The 25691-nt window shown below is 37.1% G+C and overlaps 2 protein-coding genes across 2 annotated transcripts; one reads left to right on the forward strand and one right to left on the reverse strand.

The window, feature by feature from the left end:
* The first annotated feature begins 706 nt into the window (after nucleotides 1-706).
* LOC105223231 (uncharacterized) lies at nucleotides 707-2305 on the forward strand. Its single transcript, XM_011200881.2, has one exon. The coding sequence runs from the start codon at nucleotides 707-709 to the stop codon at nucleotides 2276-2278; it is 1572 nt and encodes a 523-aa protein (XP_011199183.2). The 3' UTR covers nucleotides 2279-2305.
* Nucleotides 2306-7493: 5188 nt separating this feature from the next.
* On the reverse strand, nucleotides 7494-9383 carry LOC105223232 (uncharacterized). Its single transcript, XM_011200883.2, has one exon. The coding sequence runs from the start codon at nucleotides 9381-9383 to the stop codon at nucleotides 7494-7496; it is 1890 nt and encodes a 629-aa protein (XP_011199185.2).
* Between the last annotated feature and the right edge of the window lie 16308 nt (nucleotides 9384-25691).

Raw genomic sequence — 25691 nt, forward strand, 5'->3', positions numbered from 1 at the left:
AATAATTTTTTTTTTTAATTTTTTTAGGCACAAAAATCTTCAGCTAAGGATATGAAATTTGTTCATCGCACTCATAGAAAGCTCCTTCATGAATAATGCTCATAAACTTTTTGAACTACCTTCGTATTGCAGAGGGCAGTCGACCCTTTTGAATGTCCTTTCCTATAATTGATTGCAAGGGTAATTAACTTCACTAATAGACACACCGAGAAAGCAGCGACATAAAGGGACATAGTGTCGAATCATGTACTTGTTATATTAATTGCCGCCAAACAAATGAATTAACTGTATAAATAAACGATTTAAAAAACTTATCAAGCATTTATAAGTTTTCGGTTTCTAAAGTTTTAACAAAAGTGACAATGGCTGTCATAATTGCCTGCACCATCGCTTCAGGATGTTGTATCGACTAGTACGAGAAATTTTTTTTATTAGCTCGTGTTTTTTAGGGGTGACGAATGCAAAATTTCAAAATAATTTTGAACATTTTCCGGTTTTAAAATCTGACATCGTGAATTTCTCGCATGGCATCAAGGTACTCATTGAGCGCATACAAACGGAGAATATATTCATTGGTTACTTTCTACTAAGAAAACATCCAGCCGATTGTGTGGACGAAGATTTTCCAGTCCACTTTGCACTACCCTTTCTACAGCTGAACGAGAGAAACCATGTGTATGTACGAAGTACTGGCAATAGCGACTTAATGGCAATATTATGCATCAGACAACTCATCGACAAGGATTTCCTGCTGAAATTCGCTAAAAATTTGCAACACATACGTACCAGACGCATATTGGTTATACACAATACCAAACTAGAGGCGAGTACTCAATCGGAAATCGAGACGTTTTTAAATTACTGTATGCAATTCAAATTTCTAAATGTCATACTCGTACATCGCGATTTCACTGAGACAAACATCTTTCATTCGCTAAATCAATTCCCCCATTTCAAGTTAGAAACTCGTGATCTTCGCACTAAATCGCCAATCTACCCCAATCGCTTGGCAAATGTTGCCAAAAAGAAGTTAAGAGTATTAGCCGATCAAATAGAGCCGATAACGATGTTATACGAAATCGGCGATTCCCTCATCTTAGAAGGCTACATTGGCTATTTCATGAAAGCTTTCGCATTGAAATATAATTTTCGTCTGTGGCTACCTACAATGTATGAAGGAACTATTGTGCGAGTTATTTCTATGGAAGAGATACGTCAGGCAGCTCACAACGGTTCAATCGATGTGGGCGCCAGCTTATCGACACCTCAAAAGGAATCAAACGTACATGAGTACATCTATCCGATTGAGTTTTTTCAGTGGTTAACCATGCTGCCGATGGAACCACAACTGGAAACATATTATTTTTTCAGCTCTATCTTTAGTCCAGCATCTTTAATTACTATATTTTTATTCTCTTATTGGGTATGCGTTCTTTATCGTTTGCAGTTGAGTTTGCGACGTAAAACTTTATATTGGAATCGTGCTTCGTTAGTGTTATTTTTAATACCATGGAATCTGGACTTACTGCGTGGACTACTAAATCAATCGACGGCCATACGCTTAAATTCCGCTACCCGACGCATAATTTTCATACTAGTTTTTGCGCAGGGTGGTGCTTTGAATATTCTTTTCTCCATAACAATGGCGAACTGGTTAACTCTGCCGCCACACGAAACACCAATTGAAAGTTTTGACGATGTTGCTGAGCGCAATCTACAAATTCAAGTTCCAGAACCTGATATCGCTGAGATTAAATTCTATTGCGGTGAAACGTTTTGGAAACAACATGAGCGCCTATTCCATATAGTGAAATCAGTTGATGAGTTCCAGGAGAATATACGCAAGATGGACACACGTTACGGTTATTTGATAAACACTTTGGCTTGGCCGATAATCGAGCAACGTCAAAAATATTTTAAACATCCCTTATTTCGTCTATCGGAAAGTCTTTATTACACCAAGGGTTCCTTACTCAGTCTGCCGATAAGTGAGAATTCCATGTACAAGGATCTGTTAAGTCTTTTCAGCTTGCGTTCACGTGAAGCGGGCTTGTTGGATTATTGGTATAAAAGGACATTCTACACAATGGTCTACATTGGACGTTTCAATCTTACAGATCTCAGTAAGAATTATAGACATGAAGTACTGACCTTGAAGGAGTTCGAATGGGTTTGGATCACCTATAGTATTGGTATAGGCGTGAGCGTTTTGGCTTTTACTTTCGAATGGATTTGCTACAAGTATGCGTATGTACATTTTAGAGCACTGCTAATGTAAAACCAACATATATTTCTGAAAGAATACACGTTTTTTTGCTAATGCTAATGCTAAAAAAATAAATATTTGACAATACTCTCAGTTTTTGAGTACAATTTCATTTTACTATGTAGGCAAAGTTGAAATTTAGTGTTAAAATCAGTGCCGAGATCAAAAGATAAAAGAACATAGCAGAAAATAGTTGACATAGTTACGGTGACGCTGTGGCTATATTTCTTTTAATTTACACCTTAGACGTGTAGATATATCTAAGGACTCATTTTCCATTTCTAGGCCTTGACTTTGCTGCATCTATTTCCAATCATTAAGAGGAGTTGGGATTCAAGGAGCTGTTTTAAGGTTTTGTGACAATTTTCTTCTAAGTTATGTTGAACATGACCATCTACAGTGATGAAGCATCTTTACCGTGGTCTGTACCTCTATTTCAGATTTAAGGTTTGTGGAAAAAGACATCTCCGAGCCATTTGTCAATCACCCAAAAATAGGTTCGAGTAGATAGGATAAAGAATTGTTACAAAATACGATAGCGGTGCTTCAACACACTTCTATGACATCTTGTGACGTGATGAATCATGGACTTATGCGTATGAGCACGAAAGTAATCAGCAGTCAATTGTATGGGTGTTACCAGATGAGCCGAAATCAACAAAAGCTATTCCCGTACGAAGCACTTTCAAGCAAATGGCTAGCTATTCCTTTCAAAATGCTGGTCGCAACCATACCACAGGAACCGCGCAGAACAGTAAATTCTGAGTGGACCACAAACATTCAGCCGCCGAAAATGGGTCACTCTTCAGCACGGTGATGAGAACTTTCGCATATAGACTGAAACAACTTCATTTTTGAGCACTCAAGGCATTGATTTGATAAGTAATTCGCCGCATAGTCCTGACTTGGCACCGAATGATTGCTTTTTATTACCGTACGTAAAAATAAATTACGAGGTCAAGGTTTTTGGCTTCAGAAAGCATATATTAGAGATACCTCCGTCAGAATGGAAAAATGGTTCGAATGCATGTAGAAATGTAAATATTTTAATGAACATATATAGCAATAAAGCGATTATCTTTGATTAGTATTTGTTTTTGTTTATTAATCCCCAATTATTGTCCGGAAGTAGCCCGAGAACATTTGCCTGGATGAATCCTTCTATAAGTTGCAAAAAAATTTTGGATTTTAATGCATTAGTTTTCCACCCGAAATGTTAGACTAAACTTATTGTTCTATAAAAAAAATAATGTTATATTACAGATTTTACGGTTACCCTAAAGTTTTTTCGTAATATATTTAGAGACACCTACATATAACAGTTTAACTACCTGCCCCTGTAAATGTCAAGATAAATTTGTAAGGGCTCAACTGACTCTTTGATGTCAAAGACGTTCGATTTTTACGAATGTTCAACAAACAAATTTGCAACCTTGTGGTTTTCAACAACAACAATAAATTCCACTTTATTTTACAGTCTTCAGAGGGGGCATGACTGGTAAACACAATATAAGAATAAGTGGCACAAAACGAATATGTGTCTTTTTAGACACATATAAAAATAAGTAATGAATTCACAATTTGTACAGTACTTGTGACATTGTTGCAAGAACACATGGCACTGTCACAACTGACGCACGCACGCTGCAGCATTACAACAAATATTTCCCATGTCCGCATTGAGATCTTTCAACGGCTTCCAGTAGCCACCGTCAGCGTGAAGGCGAATGTGTACGTGCGGATCGGCGATCGACAGTCGGCAGTCGGCAGTTGATAACCCCCGCTGTGGCATGCCAAACTTGCAACCTGCAAAAGCAGGTTACCTACCAATGGCCGTGGCAACAGTGGCGGTGGTGGTGGTGGTGATTTATGACACTTGTCCAAATTGGCATTACCAATATTGTTGTCATTGTTGTATGCCCCTGCTGTTTACTTTCCACCGATGTGTCGATCTGTTGTCCCGTTGGGTATATTTGCAAATTAACAAATCTTTGTGTGCAAAAACCAATGACAAAAGATGGCACACATACCTTCAAATAACATACACATCCACACGTACATATATGTTCATGTGTGGTAGCTGCTACCGTCGATTTATGGCCGCCACAATCGGAACAAAGTTCAAATATTCTCAAAGAATCGAAACGGACACCCGCAGCTCGAGAAGTGTCACATTTGTACGGGCGGCTGTTCTCGCTTTGATGTCAATATCAAAATTGGCAACAACAAAAAATAAGATTTGAGAGATTACAGCAAATCTACATAATTGCGTATATTCCCATTTTTGTGCTGTACAGCCTCGCTACGGTTAGCTGCGAAATAGTTTCTTATCGAAAATATATGGCACCGCAAAAATAAAGGTGGAAAATATCAAAGGTTTCATTGATTGATTGTCTTATATAGCATATGATTACTACCTTTCTACAATGGAAAAAAATCGTATGATCCCCCGAAAGTCGATTATATGTCATAAATTTATGTCTGACGAAAAATAGTCATCTCAGCATTTTTCGTAAATACATAGTTTCGATTGATAAGTACAACAACTCCAAAATCATTTCAACGAAATCGCAATTTGGGAAAAATTGTTTAGTTTCTATCCTGACTACATTTATCTCCAGTAGCAGAATGTCAGAGAAATATTCCAAAGACTCACGTCTTTTGAGACCAGCTCTATAATATTTTTAAACCTAAAGTTTACGGTAGAGATCAAGGTATGACCAAAACTGTATACCCCTCGAAAAAAGCAAAATCTATAAGAGTCTATAACAAAGATGCAAAAGTAAAAATATTTTGGGATGCTCACGAGTTCAATCCAATTTTACAGCATAGCCGACCATATCTTGGCAATAATCCGCCGAAAATTGGTCACTCGTAACTGGATCCACAATTGTATGAAATGTAGTTTAATTTAGTCATACCACCTAAATAGCGTAATGACTATTCCTGTTTCGAACACTAAAAGTCGTTCCTATGTAATGTGAAGTAATATCCTTTCGCACTTAAGATTGATATTGACCCGGGAAGCAATTATCTCCTGCCTTCACAATTTATCGAAGACTGCCTCCATCTAAACTTTGGCTATTTACCAATAATACTTGCGACTTGCAAAATACACCAGACCCTAACTTTTTAGATTGGAAGAAAACCTGGACAGTCTGGATTGTATTTTCAGGATTTTTATACCACAAAGACTGAAAGTTTGCCCCACAGAAAATAAGTTGAACTAAATCAGACCAGAATTGTTAAAAACTATAAATTTTCCAGTGTTGCCTATCAAACGAACTTTTTTTATCAATCTGCTCAAAAGACATGCCCAAACAAATGCGAACAACTCAGTCTCTATAAAGGACGGACAATTGATATTAGTTCCTGGTTCTTTTGAGACACATTCCATACACATTCAGAACTCTTCACTTTCTTGCAGGGTTAATTCTAATATACACATGTGTAGGTGCAAAGTATGACTACTTCATGTAGTCTAAATCTTGCTCCACGTTTATTGCATAAATAAACTTGATTACGGAATAAGCACAATTGCCGCCACCCACTCGACTGCGTTCAACAAAGTTCAAGCAGCTGGGTGTGGATTGCATGCCACAAGTTGGCAGTATCTTGCAACACTCAACTGATAGTAGCAGATTTCAAGACTTTCTTGTGTTTTTCTTATGGAGAACACAGTTAAGTTAATATATCAGTGCAGTTAGAAGGGTAATGATAAGTAAGACGCGTAGAAATGCAATCGGCGCAGCTGCTAATGTAGTTCAAAAGGTGGGCGTTGCACTGTATCGGCTTCCAAGCGTTCTTGTTTTGTTTCACTAAAAGTTTTATATAAACCTAATATATATACATATTTCTTTATTTCTTATGAGTATATTTGTATCACCATGATTCTTGCAACAAATTTTTTGAAATACTTAGTCATTTGGAAATAAATAAATTTAATACCGAAATCCCTTTTCGGGAAAAAATATATTTATCTCATCACTGTTAAATTTCCATAATTTATCAAGAAAAAGTTCCCAAGAGGAGTATTTAACCTTATTAAACTATCTCTAATAGTTGCAAGGATTGACGCCTGCGAATATTTCAGATTAGAAATGTACTTATGGTATATTGACACACCTTACCTCAAAACTGAAAAAATTCAATAGCGCAATTGGTTTCTTATCAAAAATTCATTCTGCTTTCCTCAGTCCTACTGGGAAAATCCCAAGGCATATTATATCTGCTAAACCGTATCTTTTAATCTGTGGTATCGACTTCCTCCAAAGATTCTCCGTGCTCCCTTGTTTCTAAAACAAACAACTGATTAGGGTTTTTGTTAGTTTCCCACGAATAATTCCCTACATGAATATACAAGAAGTTCTAACAAGTCACGTTGGCCGAATTCAAATCAGGAAACGATGTAATTAAATTAGCAATGACAACATTCGGTGCAAATCAAATCGGCAATTCTAAAAAATATGGTGCACAATTATATCTTCAATTGAAAAAATCTCTTCCGAAGTTTTTTCTCATAAAAACTATATTCAAATACTCCCATAACACGGTGCACACATAAATACTACTTACTCCATATGGAACTTTGTGAACCAAAAATAGACTTACCTCGAAATAATTTAGAAACCAATTTAGCTCCAAAACTTACACCCTCATTCACGTGAAGGGCTTAACTTTAAAAATTTTGCCACTTTATGCTACCCTCGATGGAATGCAGAAAATCAGGTTAAAATCACGCCCATAAAACAGCAAAGTTTCAAACTGTGTACTACTCGTATAATTCAATATTTATCTGAGCCAAAAGCCCAAAATTCACTGCATAAGCAACGACATCGAAATAATACTATAATAATAAATAGGCTTAGATTGTTCCCTAGCCCACATATAGGCAATATTTGGCTTTATGCAGAACAAAACCATTTTTAAGATGGATACGTTTTTGAAAGCGTTATAACTTTTTATTATGAAAAAAGTTTGATAAAAACCTATGAGACCTTTGTAAATCCTAGCTTTAGCCGGACGACATTACTAGATGTACTGTACATAAATCTATACTTTGTACTTAAACAAAAAAATTTTAACAAATTGATCATTTTTCCTGTACCATTCCCAAGAAAAGTATTCTTTTGAATACATATGTTGTTAGTAATACTCATTAGTATACCAATATTATTTTTTATTATAATACATATATTTACCCACATTGAATTAAAGCTTAATACCGTTAAACGCCTCCAAAAAAATGATGCCAATGCAACTCAAACAAAAACGTCAATAGACTAAAACCCATGCCAACCCCATATGCCAACCAAACCCATTCGAACTCTTTCAGTGTGAGTACCTCATGCTTTTTCACAATGCTAAGATCCTTCAAAGTGAAACGTCCTAATCGGACCATAAGAAAAAAAGTGATATCATACCAATGGCTTAGTAAACCGGATTCACGTGAACGCAAATAGAAATCACTCAAAAGATCTTTGTAAATGCAATTCTCGCTAATGGGCAGGCTGAGTAGTGAGCCCTTTGTGTAATAAAGACTTTCCGAAAGGCGAAATAAAGGATGTGTGAAATACCGTTGGCGATGCTCAATAATTGGCCAAGCTAGGGACTCCATCACATAACCATAACGTGTATCCATTTTACGCATGTTCGCTTGATATTCATCGATCGTTTTGACGATGTAAAAAGCGTCACTATTTTCTTTCCAAAAATCCTCCCCACGATAAAATTTAACATCCGATATCGCTGGTTCGGCAAGTTGTATTTTCACATTACGTTTTGCGGCGTCACGAAAACTTTCAATCGGCTCTTCGTGTGGTGGCACCGTTAGCCATTTAACCAGATTTGTCGAGAAGAAATTGCCCAACATGCCCCCGAGCAAAAAAATTAATATAAATAAAATGCGTCGACTTAAACATTTAGCGCGTATAGCGGTAGATTGACAGAGCAGACCACGCAACAAGTTCAGTTCCCAGGGGATTATAAGCAGTAATATTGCGGCGCGATTCCAATGTACGCCTCTGCACACCAATTCCATCTGCACGGCATTAACAAAGCACAACAACCAAATGACGAAGAAAAGTCCTGCTAAAACAGCGGGACGGAAGAATAATATGAAGAACTGATACGTCTCCAACGGCGGCTCTACCGGCATCATGGTAAGCCATTGAAAGAATTCAATCGGATAAATGTAACCATGCACATTCATTTCCTTTTGTGGTGTCAACAAACTGGCGCCTACATCGATTGAACCATTACGTGCCGCTTGCCGGATCTCTTCGGTGTAAACAGCATGTTCGGTAGTAGAATTATAGTTATCAGGCAACCATAACTGGAAATTATATCTCTCGGCAAACTGTGCTATGAAATGGCCAATATAACCGGCTATATAAAGTGTACCACTTTTGCTCACGTAAAACATTGTATTCGGCTCAACTTGGTCCGCCAAGATGTTCAACTTTGTCTCCGCAACGTCGGCCAGTCGATTCGGATAGATGCGTGTGCTGTTGCGCATATCACGTGTTTCCAATGCGAATTCGGGAAACTGATTATACGAATGATAGATGTGTGTATTGGCGAAGTCCCGATGTACAAGTATTACATTAACAAATTTCACTTGCTGACAGTATTGGAAAAATGTTTCGATTTCCGATAAAGTGTTGGTGGTGAAATTTCTATGGTATATAGCCAAAATTCGTCTTTTGCGTAAGTGTTGCAAATCTTCAGCGAATTTCAGCAAGTAGTCCTTATCGGTGAGATGCTGCATGCAAATTATCGGCAATATCATGCTATTACCAGTACCTCGCACATAGCCCGAGTAACTCTGGTTCCATTGTAGGGAGGGAAGTGCAAAATTCAACGGCAACTCTTGATCCACACAATGTAGTGGTTGATTTCGAAATAGGAAATAACCGTAAAACCGTTCTTCCATTTGCAGTATTTGTAGTAAATCTCTGAAGCCATCTGTGAAATCGGCTGAGTTCGACTTGGTAGCTTGAAAGTAATCATAATTAATTTGTATCTTAGCCGCGCATACACCGAAACTCCAACAAATGCACACAACACTATTAAAAAGCTGACACCACATAACTCTGGAAATACTAGAATAGCTCATTGTTACATTGTGCTGTTGCTTTTATATTTCGAAACTGCATTTCATTGTTTGCTTTGTTTATATAAAATATTGACTTTGGCACCACGTCGACTGCGTCATGACGTGATGACTTGTAATTTTCAAATAACTAATAACCAGACATCTCTGTTTACATCTACAAATATAATAGAGGCCGTCGGGGATTATTCCCTTAGCGCCCATATTATGAAAGCAAGTATGGAAAGTCAACTTAGGTTTATATCGCCCTTTGCGTAGCTCCATATACATATATTAGCTGTAATCTTGACTTAATCCGACGTTTTTTTGCCGTAATAAACATTTCATTGAATGGCCAGAAATACAACCGTCGATGCACTATTAAAACTCAACCTCGCTAACCAACTTGTCTGAATTCTTCTTTATGATATCATAGGAGTTTTCATTCCATCGTGAATAACATAACATAATTTTTATCCGGCTTTTCACTATTACTTGTTGATATATTTGAACTACAAGTATTTCCTGACTAACTGCTCAAATAAATAGTTTCCAGCTATTTTAACATGTTTTGAAAAAACATGAAAACATTTAAACTTTTGCTGCTCGGAAGCTTTTTAATAGTATAATACCCTTCACAGATGCATTCCTTTTAGTAAAAACGGTCAACAAAAGAATCTTTCTTTCGATTTTGATCGGTTAGTTACTATGGCAGCTATATGCCTGTATGAATAATATGGTAGGTGTCTGCAGCGTTGCCTTGCCTTGTATAAAAATCTATATCAAATTTCGTGAAGAAAATTTTTCAAATGAAAAAGTTGAAAGTTTGTTCACACACGAACTAGATATTGATCGGGATCGGTTTGTATGAGAGCTATTCCGATAAATAAGCAGATTCTTGAGAAGATAATAACATGTGCAAAAGTTTAACCCGATATCTCAAACACGGATGAACATAACTAAATCGACTCATTATATATTATAAACATAGACATATTTTATAAGGTCTCCTTTTCCTTCTGCGCAAACTTGCTATACCCTGTGCTAGTAAGAACTACTGCTTAATTTTTCTCTCTGTAATATATCCTTCATAATCTCATTACTGTCTTAAATAGAATTAATGAGTCGCTATATTCAAGGAAGACTTAAGTACGCGTCAGTATCTATGGAAAACTCTAAAATTCAGCCGACTATAAAATAAATATTTGAGTCAGAGCCTTTCGGTGAAGTCCAATAATAATGAATTAAAGTGACCTAAGTAAGCATAATAGATAGAAACCGAATCTGTTAGTATCAAGTACTTCGAAAAAAGTCATGTCAAAAAAGATTAGGCTTTCAAAGAAAGTTCAACGACAGCTCGACATTTAAAAGGCTTCACTTAGGTAACAATCTGATGGAATTTAATTTTTTGAGAATAATTCGCTTTTCATTTGTAGCTGCTTTAAAAAAATCCTCTGTGAAATGTGAGACCAACCAATTCATCGACGGTAAATGAGCACAAAGTCGTTAATACTAGATGCACCCTAAGAGAAAATACCTTACAAACGAGACGACTGGCACTTACATTTTCGAAGGAAGAAGAACATGCGACAGCGATAAAGGCACTCAAAAAGAACAAGTAGCTGTTGCAACTATTTTCATTTAAATTGTCGGTGAATCATAATCATCCAAGTGACTCGGTACCATATGCTAGCAAAATCTAGCAGTGTCAGTCCAACATTTTTTCTAACACCACTGTATACCCTATATTCATCTATCACTTGATTATGTCGGCCTACATCTAAATCCTCATCAAGTTCACCGCTCTCTGCTGTGCTTAGCAGTCATCGTTTGTAAACAGATGCTTGTGGTGGTTATGAACCGAAGCGCGCCTGTCACTGTCACCAAGTGCAATGCTTCAACTCTTCAGCCAGCACCACAGAATACTCGCAACGCAGCCGGAGATGCCGGGCATTGTTGTAATTTTTGCAGCAGCTCTTTTTTGCTTTTTAAACCACAATCTTAGCTAGTTTGGCTTGCCTGTAACTGGGTCAGTGGTCGTAATTGGAGCTTTGCTGATAATCACAGAGAGCCACCGGCAACGACCGCTTGACGGCTGATGAAGATTCTTGTTCTTCTGATGTTGTACTTTGTAAGTGTTAGGTTTTTTTGTATCTCTAAGCGCCCTGTTTCAACCGGCTGTCGCTCCGAACTTACTCACCGCTTAACCCCCGTTTAAATTTAGCATATTTTGGAGTTTTTAATTGTATTTGCTTTCTTTCTTAACTTTTATTTTCTCTCATCTGTGTGTAACCGACTCTTATTGTTTGCCGCTTTTGACTACTTACCGTAATTATACTTACTCACATTATCATTAGTTGCAAAAAATTAACTCTTAAATTATTCGTAGTAATTGCTTGGTTGTTCTTTTATGTTTTGTTTTTCTGTAAGTCTTTTTGTACTCGACACATTTTCCCTTTGTTTCTATGACTTTATTTTTTGTTCTTTTTTTTTGTGCGTCATTAATTTTGCTTTCTTTTCAGTAAGCTTGCGATCTATTGTTGTGACAAAATCGCTTAAAGCTTCTTCATGGCGTCCTTCTTTCACTATAACATTAAAACCTGCCGGAATGAAATAGAATCGTGGCTTCTAAAACTCGATTTAGTAAATTATATCGACGGTATAATGTTCGAAATCGAATGTTTATCATTTTCAAACAGGTCAATAAATCGTTATATGTAATCTTATTTCAAATATACGAGTGTTACATTAACAAGTTTACGAATATCGAAACTGAGAATGTTATTCTATATAAATTAATATATTGGCATTTATGTTCAGTATACTTTTGACTGTTACCGGAAAATGTTTAAAAATGTAGGAAATTTATTCCCAAAAGTAATAAAACTTAATAAGGTAATATTGGAGACCTTCCCTTACAGAAAAGTGTCGGAAACGTGCGAGGTGGACATGGACGCAAAGTCAAGCATATATTCCGTCCAAATAGAATTCCATCAAAACCTAATAATCTAGTGGGACCAGACCACTGCTGTGTGTTCCAAGTGGAGAAACTCTGAAGCAGAATTTGCCAGAGCAGCTACCACTTCTAGATATTTAATCTGAGTCTCGGTGGAGTCAATGCCTAACTTGCTCAACAAGCAAGCAAACGTGATATGAATGGAATATACACCAATATACATGCTACTATTAAACTTCAAAGGCAATGACTAAATAGCAGACATGCCAACGGACTAGAAATACAGTTATCGTCTCGTTAACTGAACAAAAAGTAAATAAAATTCAAGTCCAAAATGTAGAGCCAAAATTGTGTTTCAATAACCTCATTTTGCTAATTTTGAGAATAATTAAAAATAAATCAACAAATGATGAATTTTCTATGTATTCTACTAGTATCTCAAAAAGAAGTGTTTGAACCACTGTTCCCATCCATTAGATCCGGCTAACAAATGCGTACGTGCAGACATTTTTGTCTAACAGCGTTTCAGGTACGTGCCACAAATGTAATACCCGCAATATCCTGCTGTCTAACTACCGAATTTCATCGCAAAAATTCCTAGACCTTGCTCAGCAAAACGGTGGCTACCATAAACGAGCGACTATCGAACTGATCAATTCAAATATTTTGTGTGTTATTGCTTTTGGTCAATCGGTAAATGTATTTTTGCAGGAAAAGCTAGAGGCGCCGCAGCGCGCACAACTTCGAAGAGAATTTTACGGTATTATTCTACATATAAACACATGTTAGTCTAAGTCGCTGCTTATGCCACTAAATCTGTAAAACTACGTGGAAACAGCAGGAGGCGCTACGGACCAGTAAGTTCATATGTATGCCAACAAGGGGTATGCGATAAGGGAACTGGTTATTTACTTACCTAGTTTAGCTAATGTCAATGCTTTTATACATATGTTTGTACGTTTATACACGCAATTCATATTTTCATTTGGTTGTGTTGGTGTGTTCGGCAACGAAATGATGACAGAAACAATTGTCAAAGTGCTTAATTACAATTTGACAAGACACTTTTCATGCGTCTCTTATTTCTTTTTCGCTTTTCTTTAACTTTTATTACATTTGTGTGGCACTTTTTTTATATAATTATACATTTTTTATTGTACGTCTTTACGTGTTGTGCTTTACACTGTTATTAGTTTACTTTTTTTGTTTCTATTTTCGGCTATTATATGTATATTGTTGTTGTTGCTTAATTTTTTGTCATTTTGTGTCAAAGTTATAATTTTCTCTGTCAACCAGAATTTTGTGAACTAGAAAATTTTAACGAGTTCGACTTTTTTGGCATCCAGAGCGATCGAAAAACTCGTGTGTAGTCTAAAGACATCGTAGTATTAAAAATATGAGTTAATATATTTGAGTCCTTGGTTAAAAGAGGTTATGTTAAAAAGATTTCACCACCTTATACAAGACGAGGATAGACTCAGAAAAACAGCAAAAGTCCTCTAAGTAAAACAGAAGATAAAGTTGGGTTCTATAGCTAAAGCTCAGAAAAAGGATCATACTTGAACTGCTAAGGACAGTATTTTGTGAAGTAAAAAACCCGATTTAGTTAGATAATAAATTAGTTATGTTAAGTTCTATAGCTGAACCTCAAAAAACATGATTGCATATTACAATACTTTGTAATGTCAAAACATTACTTTAGTTGGATAATAACACTCAATGAAACGTTTTTAAACTACTACATATCAGCTCGACACCTTGTTTTTTTCCTCTTTGATCCAACTGGATGTCTTTATGTGTTAAATTCAAGGCAATTTTCATTAAGGAAGGAAATATTTAGATCTTTCCATCTCATCTTCTTCCAAACAACTTCTACAACTGGCATCCAATAAAAAATTTTATTTGTACCGCATTATATAACTATAAGACTTAGAACTTCTCCTATGAATTAATCTGAGAAACGTGGCCGTGACGTTGTATTCTACAAAACATATTACAACCAATAAATTTATTGCAAAATCTTTTCATTTATCAAAACTATGAATGCCACTTGTTCCAGATCTTTCGACAGTTCAAAAGTACCACAGTTTTCGAGAGAGTTTGCGCTCACGTTCCTTTGGATGACTTCATCGATCTAAATATTAAGCACATTTTAGATGAAGACGTAAAAATATTTCGATATTGTAGCCGAACTGTGTCAAATACTCCGCAATAAACGGTCTAGCGGTTGTTGTGACAGGAACGAAATTCTATAAACCAGTTTCGAATCACGAAATTTCATAAACCCCTATTAGAAGTTTCCATCAATTTCACCTTTCACTCCATACATAGATAATGGAAGTCTTGACATCGGCAGCAACATTGGTTCAAATGGCCAAAGCAAAGTAATCTTAGCGTGCTAGTAACCGTCACAGAGCCTACAGTTACGATGCTGGTCAGTCCACTTTTTGACTTGCTTTCAATAACATTTCTTGACTTACTTCAAAATATTGAATAACCAGTACAGCGTTTAACTTACAAACTAGGGTACGGTTTCGGTGGAGTACCTTATTGCTGATAATTGTGGATTTTTACAAAAGATAATAATTTTTATGAAGCATTTCTTACCTCTTTCTGGTATTTTTTTTTCTTGCACAAAGCACGCCTTCACTGTACCCAGCACATGCCTTTCTTACATTCTAGTTTACAAATTTTCTACATAAAAATTTTTATTTTTTTAATCGTTGATTATTAAATACGTTAATAGTTTTTGTAATTCGCTAGTAAAATTTAATTAGGTCAATGCTCAGACAGTTTTTTAATCACCTTTTTCGCAATTACTTTTATGCGGTTGATTGCCAATCAAATGTTCAATCAATCAGCTAATCAATCAGTTATTATTTCTTATTGCATTTTTATACAAATTTGTTTCCATTTTTATTCATATTTGTTCTACATCTTCACAAGCTGTTATTTCATTCTCTCTATTCACTTATATGTGAGTAAATATAAGTATGTTTCTTTCTTTTCAAATCATGTCCATATACGCGATTTACTTACAAGAAATAATGGTTATAATGTGAAAGTAATTGTCTCATTTACCATTGTCATTTTTCTGATGAGTCAATTGTTCGATTCTTTCACTTCTTGTTCGATAGTGTATAATATAGCTTTACAATTATGTTAAAATATCTCGTAATGGAAGTATTTCATAAAATGATTACAGTGAATTATAATTACTTGAGATTAATTAAGATAATGTTATTATGAAAAGTTCAGTAGATAGTTTCCAACATCATTTTTCCAGGCCCCTGAAAAGTCAGCGAAATTTATAGAATCTTTAATACTTGTTACTAAATATTCAGATATTTCTAAGTTGTTTGTAAGAAATCTATAAAATGATTTGACATTTGTGCTCGCCATAATACTCGTAAATTACATATATGTATGTATGTTTAAAATCGGAAGATGATGCAGATAACCTCGTCTTTAAAACAAAGTTATAATAAACAAAGTTAGTATGGAAATAACAATTATGGGACATACGAGTAAACTCCGAAAAGCGGGTAGTAATACTTGTCTTGAACTTATTGGACGTGAGCTGAAGCTTAGTTTAGGAATGCCTTGCTTCGCTAGCGATGACCTCGAGTTATTTCATGGCAAGCGCAGAGAGATGTAAAACTTATGAGAATGCAAGAAAAGGCACTTCAATTTCCCTATTAACCGAATGGAAGTTGTCGGAGCTCAGCTGTATTTTTATGGCTAACTAGTAGATGCCTGTTTTCGCATTAGCTCGGTGAGAAATGACCAACTAAATTCTAGCGAATAATATTCAGACTAGAAGGGTCGGCTTAATCGAGATTTTGGTCACGGTAGGGTTAAAATCTTCACATATTCAAACTGTTGAAGTTTTTTGTAAAAACACCATGGCACAACTTCCTTTTTGACCGTCCCTGTTCATCAGTTCAACTTATGGCCGAAAAATCAGTTAATATATAAGATAAGCTGATTTAGTTAGAAGAAATTTCTGGCACACTGGAAGGGGTTGAGTATGTCCGATTTCGAAACCATCTCACACATACGTATAATAGCGTACGTCAATAACATCTGATTTTCGGATCGCAAGGACAAGGACTAAATGGACGCATGATTTCACAAATTGTGTGCTAAAGTGACCAACCTTTCATTCAACGGAACTCAGTTAAAAATTCCAATGAAAATTATTGCATAAATAAAGCAGTGGAACAAATAAATTATAGGTTATTTTGCTTATTGTTTCAAAAATTATCGAAAACTGTATGCAATCAATATTTACACGATTGTTTTAAAACAAAAAGAAAGGTGAAGTTATATTATTTAGATGATGTCATTTCCTATTCAGAACAAACATGAACATTTTCAAGGTCCAAAATGCAACTGAAACAAAAGGAAGTGCGAGTAGTGTTACAAAATAATGATGGCACACGTCAAAGGGTTAAATCATTGCCATTGTATGAAAATGCAAGGACAAATCAATGTCGTGTAAGGCACGTGTGGGAAGTTACGACAACTGAGAAAGGTCAATTATATAATATTCTAAAGTTTTGAGAAAGGGTAAAGGTATAAGTATACAAAGGATATATGCATGCATACACATATTTTTATGATCCATTTTCCTGTTCAAAACACATACATATACAAGTAAATGTAAATCTGTTTACAAAGTACGGATGTTCATACTTTAAGCTCGCAGGTAGGTTATAATATCAATACAAATATAGCCGTAAACACATATACACATACTTATGTAGGTGTATGATTTTATGTCGGCGGTAATGGGTGTGATGTTTTCCTATTTGCATTTAACTTAGTGTAAATATTTATATATTAGTGTCCAACCCACAGAGCAAACTCAATCAGCAAACGGCAGGTCAACAAATGCACATCGTGAGGCAAACAGAAAGGAAGTGAACGAAAGAGAACTCTGTAACGCATTACTTGCAGAAATTGAAACAGTGTTGCCATTACAGTTATGTAAAATAGAAGAAATTACATTAAAACAATAAAATCGAGTAACATGGCATTTTTCAACTAAATTTTTAGCTGATATATTTGTATATTTCAATAAGTCATTGGAAAATATGCGCATACGTAAGCTTCTAGCCGAATATTTTCAATAAATTTTTCTGTCATAGCTTCAAAAGGGATTTTTTTTAATTTTTTAATTTGCCAATTATTTAATTTTTACTGACTAGCCGATCTGTCCCAATCATACTGAATTTTAAAGGAACGTGTTAAAAAAATTCAGACTTGTTCGGGGAGTCTTAATAATCAGCGATAAATATTGAAACACACAAGCCTCACGGTTAAATTCGAAAAGGGCCGAGAAAAGCAGGACATCGCTTGGTCAATGCCAAGGCGATTCTGATTTACGATTCTAAACAATTTTATGTCAGTTCGAACGGAAATCGAACGCAGGCCCCAATAATAGTACTACCTAGTACTCTTAACTACAATGCCACGAGGACCGACATTACATATAACAAACAGTAATAATAATTACATCAAAAACAAAATAAAATGCAACTACGAATTTTTATTAAATAATAGTAACAATTTTCAAAACAGATGGCAACTCTTTCAACAACTAAATCTGTACATTTACTGTTGCTAAATATTTGCCGAACGGTACTCGATGGCTGTCTGCAGTGCACAGTTGGTTGTTTGGGCGATAAATGTCACAATGTTGCAAGCTGAAGCCAATGTGCAACAATACCCCCCGTGTGGGCGTAACAAATACCAGTAGCTGAACTGGCCGGCCAAAGGTCTGTCGTTTTTATGCGAGCAAATTTCGCATGTTTACATAGTTGTGCGCCTTTCAGCGTGCTCGTGAGCGACACACCTAATGGCAACATCGGCTTGCTTGTGCCCTGCTAATTACCTGTGAATGGCCTTCAAATAAAAGGAGCTGACTGCGTGCGTTTCCTTTTAAAATCTAAATGCACAAATGCATGTTTGTTGTTATTGTTTTTGCATAGTTGAAATCTCGAACCGCGGGGCGTGCACCGTAAGTAGCCGCAATTGCAGCAGCAACGACAGCGGCACAACCTCGGTGGTCCTAATAAGTGTACGTGTATGTTGTGACAACAAAAACAACAACTTTTAACAACTTAATAAATATGTATGTACAGTATATACTTGAACTAATTTTGGCTGCTTCTTATTTCCACACACTGTGCGACAATTCTCATTTTCTATTCTTTTACTTTTTTGTTATCTTCCAGCATTGTCCTGAGGTAGAATGTTGATGTAAAATGAGGTACGTGTATTATTATCTTGTAAATACACTCTAGAGTAAGTAAAAATAGAGTAAGATCGTCACTCGTCCTATTTGACGAGTCAATTTTAGGTATAGCTTCGTCACATCCCGAATAGAGGAAACAATAATAAAAATACTTTAAATGACTAAGACCACGAAAGACCATAACTTTTTTAAGGTCTACTGATTAAATTTAATCTTGATCTTATGACAATGTCACCCCAGTTTTGACTTTTAGAACTTTGGCTGAATATTTAGAAAAATTGTGAGTATTTAGATTTCATTTTCAAACCATTGGTGATGTTATGCTCTGTTGAGGGGAAAAAACATTACAAACAATCATCCATGTTCTCCCACTCTGATCACGAACTTTAGTCCAAGGTATCCAGGAACATTGCTTCTAAGCCAATCCTGGACGGTTTTGACTTATGGGTTTGTGCAGAGTCTTTGCTGAAAAATCAATTGTCTATTTAGAAGAGATTGGCTTTCCACGCCTTCTAAAATATCCTGCCTGCACAATTTTGCCCCGGTTTTAACCCTTTTTCCACACAGCGACCAAGTAGAACTCCTCGCATAAAACATTTTTTCGTTTTTGGAAGTTTTTGCATAGATTTTGTAGTTTTGCTTATTCAAAACTTTTTCAACAGAGAAAACAATATTTTTTGTCACTAAAGTAGTGGCTTGCAACTGTTGAGTCAAATTTGCTTAAAGCGCAAATATCTGATCGAGATATCCATTGACATGATTTTCTGTTTTCTAAGGGGAAGGCTGGAAGATGGAGTCATGTGTAGAAGTTCACGCAAGTGAGGAAAGTTCTCTGATCGTCATTCACTTGGGAGTGGCCAGAAACGATTCTTTTACATATGACTCAGGCAGCTCACGACTTCCGGTCTTTGACCAAGTATCCTCTGGGTAGCCTAAGAACATCCGTTTGCAGGCGAGCTAAAGTGAGAAGGCGAAATATTCCCTATTTAGGGTTGTGCGCAGGGTTTGGGACCCGCCACGTATAAAAACACCCCAATGAAAAAGCATAAACAGCCTCGGATGAGAGACCCCCTTTTGATGACGACCATGGCAAACGAAATAAGGACTAAGAATTTAGGGCATGCACCTGGAATGTCCGGTCTCTTAATTGGGAAGGTTCCGCTGCCCAGCTAGTTGATGTCCTCGTGAAAATAAAGGCGAGGTTCTTCAACATATCGCTGATTTGCGCGCACGCCCCGACGGAAGAAAAGGACGATGCGACCAAAGATGCCTTTTATGAGTACTTGGAGCGCACTTATGAGAGATGCCCCCGCCACGATGTCAAAATCGTGCTTAGCGACTTTAACGCCAGGGTGGGCAAAGAAGGTATCTTTGGCACTGCGGTCGGTAAATTAGCCTCCACGAGGAAACATCCTCAAATGAGTTGAGGCTGATCGACTTCGCCAGGGCCCGAAATATGGTTATCTGTAGTACTAGATTCCAGCATAAGAAAATTCATCAAGCTACCTGGCAGTCCCCGGATCGTAAAACCACCAACCAGATCGATCATGTTGTGATAGACGGAAGACACGTCCCCAGTGTTTTAGATGTGCGTGCGCTCCGAGGTCCTAACATCGACTCGGACCACTATATTGTTGCAGCCAAGATACGCACCCGCCTCTGTGCAGCAAAAAACGCACGCCAACAAACACAAGGAAGGTTCGACGTCGAGAAGCTGCAATCACAACAGCCAGCCGAACGATTCTCTACTCGGCTTGCACTCCTGCTCTCTGAGAGCACTCGTCAACAACTCGGTATAAGGGAACTGTGGGACGGCATTTCAAACTCCTTACGTACAGCTGCAACCGAAACCATTGGTTTTTGGAAAGTGCAAAAGAACAGCTGCTACGATGAGGAGTGCCGTGTCACAGCGGAGAGAAAATAGGCTGCCTACCTCGTAACGTTACGATCGACCACAACACGTGCGGTATGGGATGGATACCGAGAGAGGGAAGCGAGAGGCATTTGTAGACAGAAAAGAAAGAGGCCGAAATGCGTGAGTACGAAGAGCTTGATAAGCTGGCCGACAGGGGTAATGCTCGAAAATTCTACGAAAAGATGCGGCGACTTGCAGAAGGTTTCAAGACCGGAGCATACTCTTGTAGAACCCCCAAGGGTGATCTAGTCACCGATACCCAAAGCATACTTAAATTATAGAGGGAACACTTCTCCAGCCTGCTGAATGGCAGTGAACGTACAACGCCAGGAGAAGGCGAACCCGATTCCCCAATCGACGACGATGGAGCGGACGTTCCATTGCCCGACCATGAAGAAGTTCAATTACCCGCCTGAAGAACAACAAAGCGGCGGAGGCCGATGGATTGCCGGCCGAGCTATTCAAACACGGCGGCGAAGAACTGATAAGGAGCATGCATCAGCTTCTTTGCAAAATATGGTCGGACGAAAGCATGCCCAACGATTGGAATTTAAGTGTGCTATGCCCAATCCATAAAAAAGGAGACCCCACAATCTGCGCCAACTACCGTGGGATAAGCCTCCTCAACATCGCGTACAAGGTTCTATCGAGCGTATTGTGTGAAAGATTAAAGCCCACCGTCAACAAACTGATTGGACCTTATCAGTGTGGCTTTAGACCTGGAAAATCAACAACCGACCAGATATTCACCAAGCGCCAAATTTTGGAAAAGACCCGTGAATGGAGAATTGACACGCACCACCTATTCGTCGATTTCAAAGCTGCTTTCTACAGCACGAAAAGGAGCTGCCTCTACATATGCCGCGATACCAAACGAGGTTTCAGACAAGGCGACTCCCTATCGTGCGACTTCTTCAATCGATATTCGAATATTCGAGCTGCAGAACTTAATCGAGCAGGTACAATCTTTTATACAGTACAGCTGCTGGCGTATGCCGATGATATTGATATCATCGGCCTCAACACTCACGCCGTTAGTTCTGCTTTCTCCAGACTGAACAAAGAAGCAACGCAAATGGGTTTGGCAGTGAACGAGGGCAAGACGAAATATCTCCTGTCATCAAACAAACAGTCGTCGCACTCGCGACTTGGCTCTCACGTCACTGTTGACAGTCATATCTTTGAATTTCGTCTATCTTGGAACCAGCGTAAACACCACCAACAATGTCAGTCTGGAAATCCAACGCAGGATAACTCTTGCCAACAGGTGCTACTTCGGACTGAGTAGGCAATTGAGAAGCAAAGTCCTCTCTCGACGAACAAAAGCCAAACTCTATAAGTCACTCATTATTACCTATATGGTGCAGAGGCTTGGACGATGACAACAACTGATGAGTCGACGTTACGAGTTTTTGTGAGAGATTTATGGTCCTTTGCGCGTTGGCCACGGCGAATATCGCACTCGATAGAACGATGAGCTGTATGAAATGTATGAGGACATTGACATAGTTCAGCAAATTAAAAGACAGCGGCTACGCTGGCTAGGACATGTTGTCCGGATGGACGAAAACACTCCAGGTCTGAAAGTATTCGACGCAGTACCCGCCGGGGGAAGCAGAGGAAGAGGAAGACCTCCACTCCGTTGGAAGGACCAAGTGTAGAAGGACCTGGCTTCGCTTGGAATATCCAATTGGCGCCACGTAGCGAAGAGAAGAAACGACTGGCGCGCTGTTGTTGACTCGGCTATAATCGCGTAAGCGGTGTCTACGCCTGTAAAGAAGAAGAAGAAGAAGAAGGGGAAGACGCTAAAAGTTTGTATAGCTAAATTGGCTCGAACCACGTTGGAACGACCAATTCTCGTTCTTTTTTATTAACTGAAGAAGTTTGAAGTTGATATCGAGAATGCTTTGTAACTAGAAGCTCGCATGGCAAACACTTTGTATAAAGCGTCTGCATGTTTATGTAAATATTTAAGAGCAAAAAATACTTCTTTAAAGTTCTTGAAACTTTTGATGTTCATAGAATGTGTACGGAATTAAGAAAACCACAAATGAATAGCTGTTTGGTACGACGCGGCGTCAGAATAATACTCTTTAAGTTGTTTTTTTTCATATCAGAAGGACTTTTTATCATAAATACGTAGAATTTCTTTTAACCAATTTGTTCAAAATACCAAAATTGGTGTCAGTCAAAGTGTTATACCGCACGACTAAATTATCAGACAGCTGTAAAATTGATAAGCTTGTAGTTATTTGAAGGTTACGTATAACCAGAAACCACGGTATGAACATCTCAGTCAGCCTTTGGCTGATCTCGAAACTATTTGCAAATGCCGATCATACAAAAATTACAACATATTCTTCAATTATTATTATTGATTTCACAATTTTGCCCTCCTTTAGTTAGTATTTTTGAAAGTCCTTTCAATTTTATTGGAAAATAGTATACAAGTTTAGTAATCGCTCACTTTCGGCTCACGTCGATACTACACGATATGATGGTTTCGCCAATTTATAGTGTGTGTCGTCACTAAACTAAAGTAGGAATCGCAAAGACCGCAGCAGTAAATTTTGTGCCGACAGTACAGCTCAGTGGCTCTATAGTGAGAAAAATAAATAATCGTATATCATTAAAAGCACAGTTTTGAAATATATTCCAAAAATTTTTTAGACTTGAGTTCTTCTTTCAAAGCTTAGGCAATACTTGTGCAATATTTCCATAATTGATTTTTACTTTAAATTCAGACTGTAGTGTTTCTAATGTTTGCAAATAAAAATTAGTATACTTTCGAGGTTATGTATTTGTATTATGTACTACTTTTTTTAATTTTAATAATCCAATTATATTCAAAATTTTTGATTTTTCTGTTCTCCTTAATTTTATTAGCTTGTATAGTACTGTTAATGTATTTAAGTAAAAAACAATTATTTTAAAATGAAACAATAATAATTATGAAATTTATTTAATTATTATTTTTGTACCCAATATTTATAAGATTAGTTAAATGACCCCATTTACTTAATGTCTCCAAAAATAGAATTTGTGTCTGTTATCATAAAACTATCCCTTTCCATGAATAAACGGTAATCGGTACAGATAAGTAAAAATATAGAAATAGGCAAAGTCAAGCAAATGTTAAATAAGAGTAACCGAATGGAAGATAAAATGTAAATTGACATGGTCTGAATAAAATAAATATGCTAAAAAAAATTAATTTAAAGAAGGGGAAATGACAATAGCTTGCGACACATAAAAAATGGAGCATGCATTTAAAATTAAAAACTATGGCATAAATATTATAAATAACATACTGAATTCAAAAGACTAAATAATAAAATTGCTAGTGAGAATTGAAAGATTTTAGTTTTGAATTTGAAAAACACATTAAAATTAATAAGCAAATAACTAAAATGAACTAAATAAAATTAAAGGGAGAAAAAATGTTAACTTCGTTTTCACCGAAGCTGTAATAGCATTCACAAATAACAAAAAGTGTCCATACAAGAGTTCGATTTTCATTTGTCAATTTGCATGTTAGCTATATGATATAGTGATCAGATCTGAACTATATGTTCGAAGAGGTGTTATGTTGGACAATAATCCCTACCTAATTTCGTGAAGATTACTTGCCAAAGAAAAAAGTTTCCGATACAAATACTTGGTTTTTATCGATCAGTTTGTATAGCATCAAATGGATATAGCCCACATACATATATAGTGGTAAAGATCTTCTTTCCTATTATCAAACAAACAGTCGTCGCACTCGCGACTAGGCACCCACGTCACTGTTGACGTTGTCATAACTTCGAACTCATAGATAATTTCTTCTATCTTGGAACCAGCAACAACACCAACAGCAACTTTAGCCTCGAAATCCAACGCAGAATATCTCCGACTAAGTAGACAATTGAGAAATAAAATCCTCGCGCGACCAACAAAATCCCAACTCTATAAGTCACTCATTATTCCCGTCCTGCTCTATGATGCAGAGATTGGACGATTATGAGATCTGATGAGTCGACATTTTCGAGAGAAAGCAGAAAGCGGAAGATTTTTGGTCCTTTGTGCGTTGGCCACGGCGAATATCGCATTCCATAGAACGATGAGCTGTATGAGATATACGAGGACATTGACATAGTTCAGCGAATTAAAAGACAGCGGCTACGCTGGCTAGACCATGTAGTCCGAATGGATGAAAACACTCCAGCTCTAAGAGTATTCAACGCAGTAACCGCCGGAGGAAGCAGAGGTAAAGGAAGATCTCCACTCTGTTGGAAAGACCAGGTGAAGAAGGACCTGGAATCTCCACTTGTCGCCATATTGCGGCTATAACCACGTAAGCGCTTTCTACGCCAGTAAAGAAGAAGAGAAGATGTAGTGGTCTAATACCAACACCTTTTTGCGGAAAAACCTTATGTGATGTTTTGAACAGGGAAAGGATAGTTATAGTATATGAAGACAGACGTATGAACTTAATATATGGCTAATATTAAAAAAGAATATTTTTTTTACAAGCTATTTAAATAAAAATAAATAAAAAAGAGTTCTTAAGATAAAAATAAATTAAATGAAAATTTATAAACAACAAAATTACTTACAAATTTAGCAAGTTCTTTTTATACCGCATTACCAACTCACTTATTTTGCAAAAGTGATTTGCACATTTTCGCTACTTTTTGCTTTCAATGTAAAATCTCCAACACTTGCGCACACAACAACCAAACAAGACGTGCTGGAAAAAATGAATTGGCCGAAGACGGTAAAGAAAAAATGCTGGTATCTGATGAAAGAAATTAACGAAAGAAGAAAAGAAGTTTAGTGAATGGCTGGTCGAGGGGAAATGAAAAGCGAATGACAAAAAAAAACCAACGCCATAGAAGAAGTCGGTCATGAAATCGCAAGTGACCCACTTGTAAGCAAACAACAATTACAACAACAACGACAGCGTCAACAAAAGCACACGCACTGCAGCGCCGAGGAGAGCAGAGAAGCAAGCGAATAAGAAAAGTGCAAATTACATGTAGACGCCAAAGTGGGACCGACGCGTCTGCAACAGATAAGGCCGACAAACCGGACACACAAAGTGGGCAACAGGCAGGCAACCCATACCATACACACATATATACATCCCGGTGGTTAAGCAGCCTAGCGCACAGTCGGACTTTAGGATTGACTTGTAAGCGCGTAAGGAGAAGAGTT

Source organism: Bactrocera dorsalis, chromosome 2, assembly GCF_023373825.1.
Source record: "Bactrocera dorsalis isolate Fly_Bdor chromosome 2, ASM2337382v1, whole genome shotgun sequence".
Classification (NCBI taxonomy): Eukaryota; Metazoa; Arthropoda; class Insecta; order Diptera; family Tephritidae; genus Bactrocera; species Bactrocera dorsalis.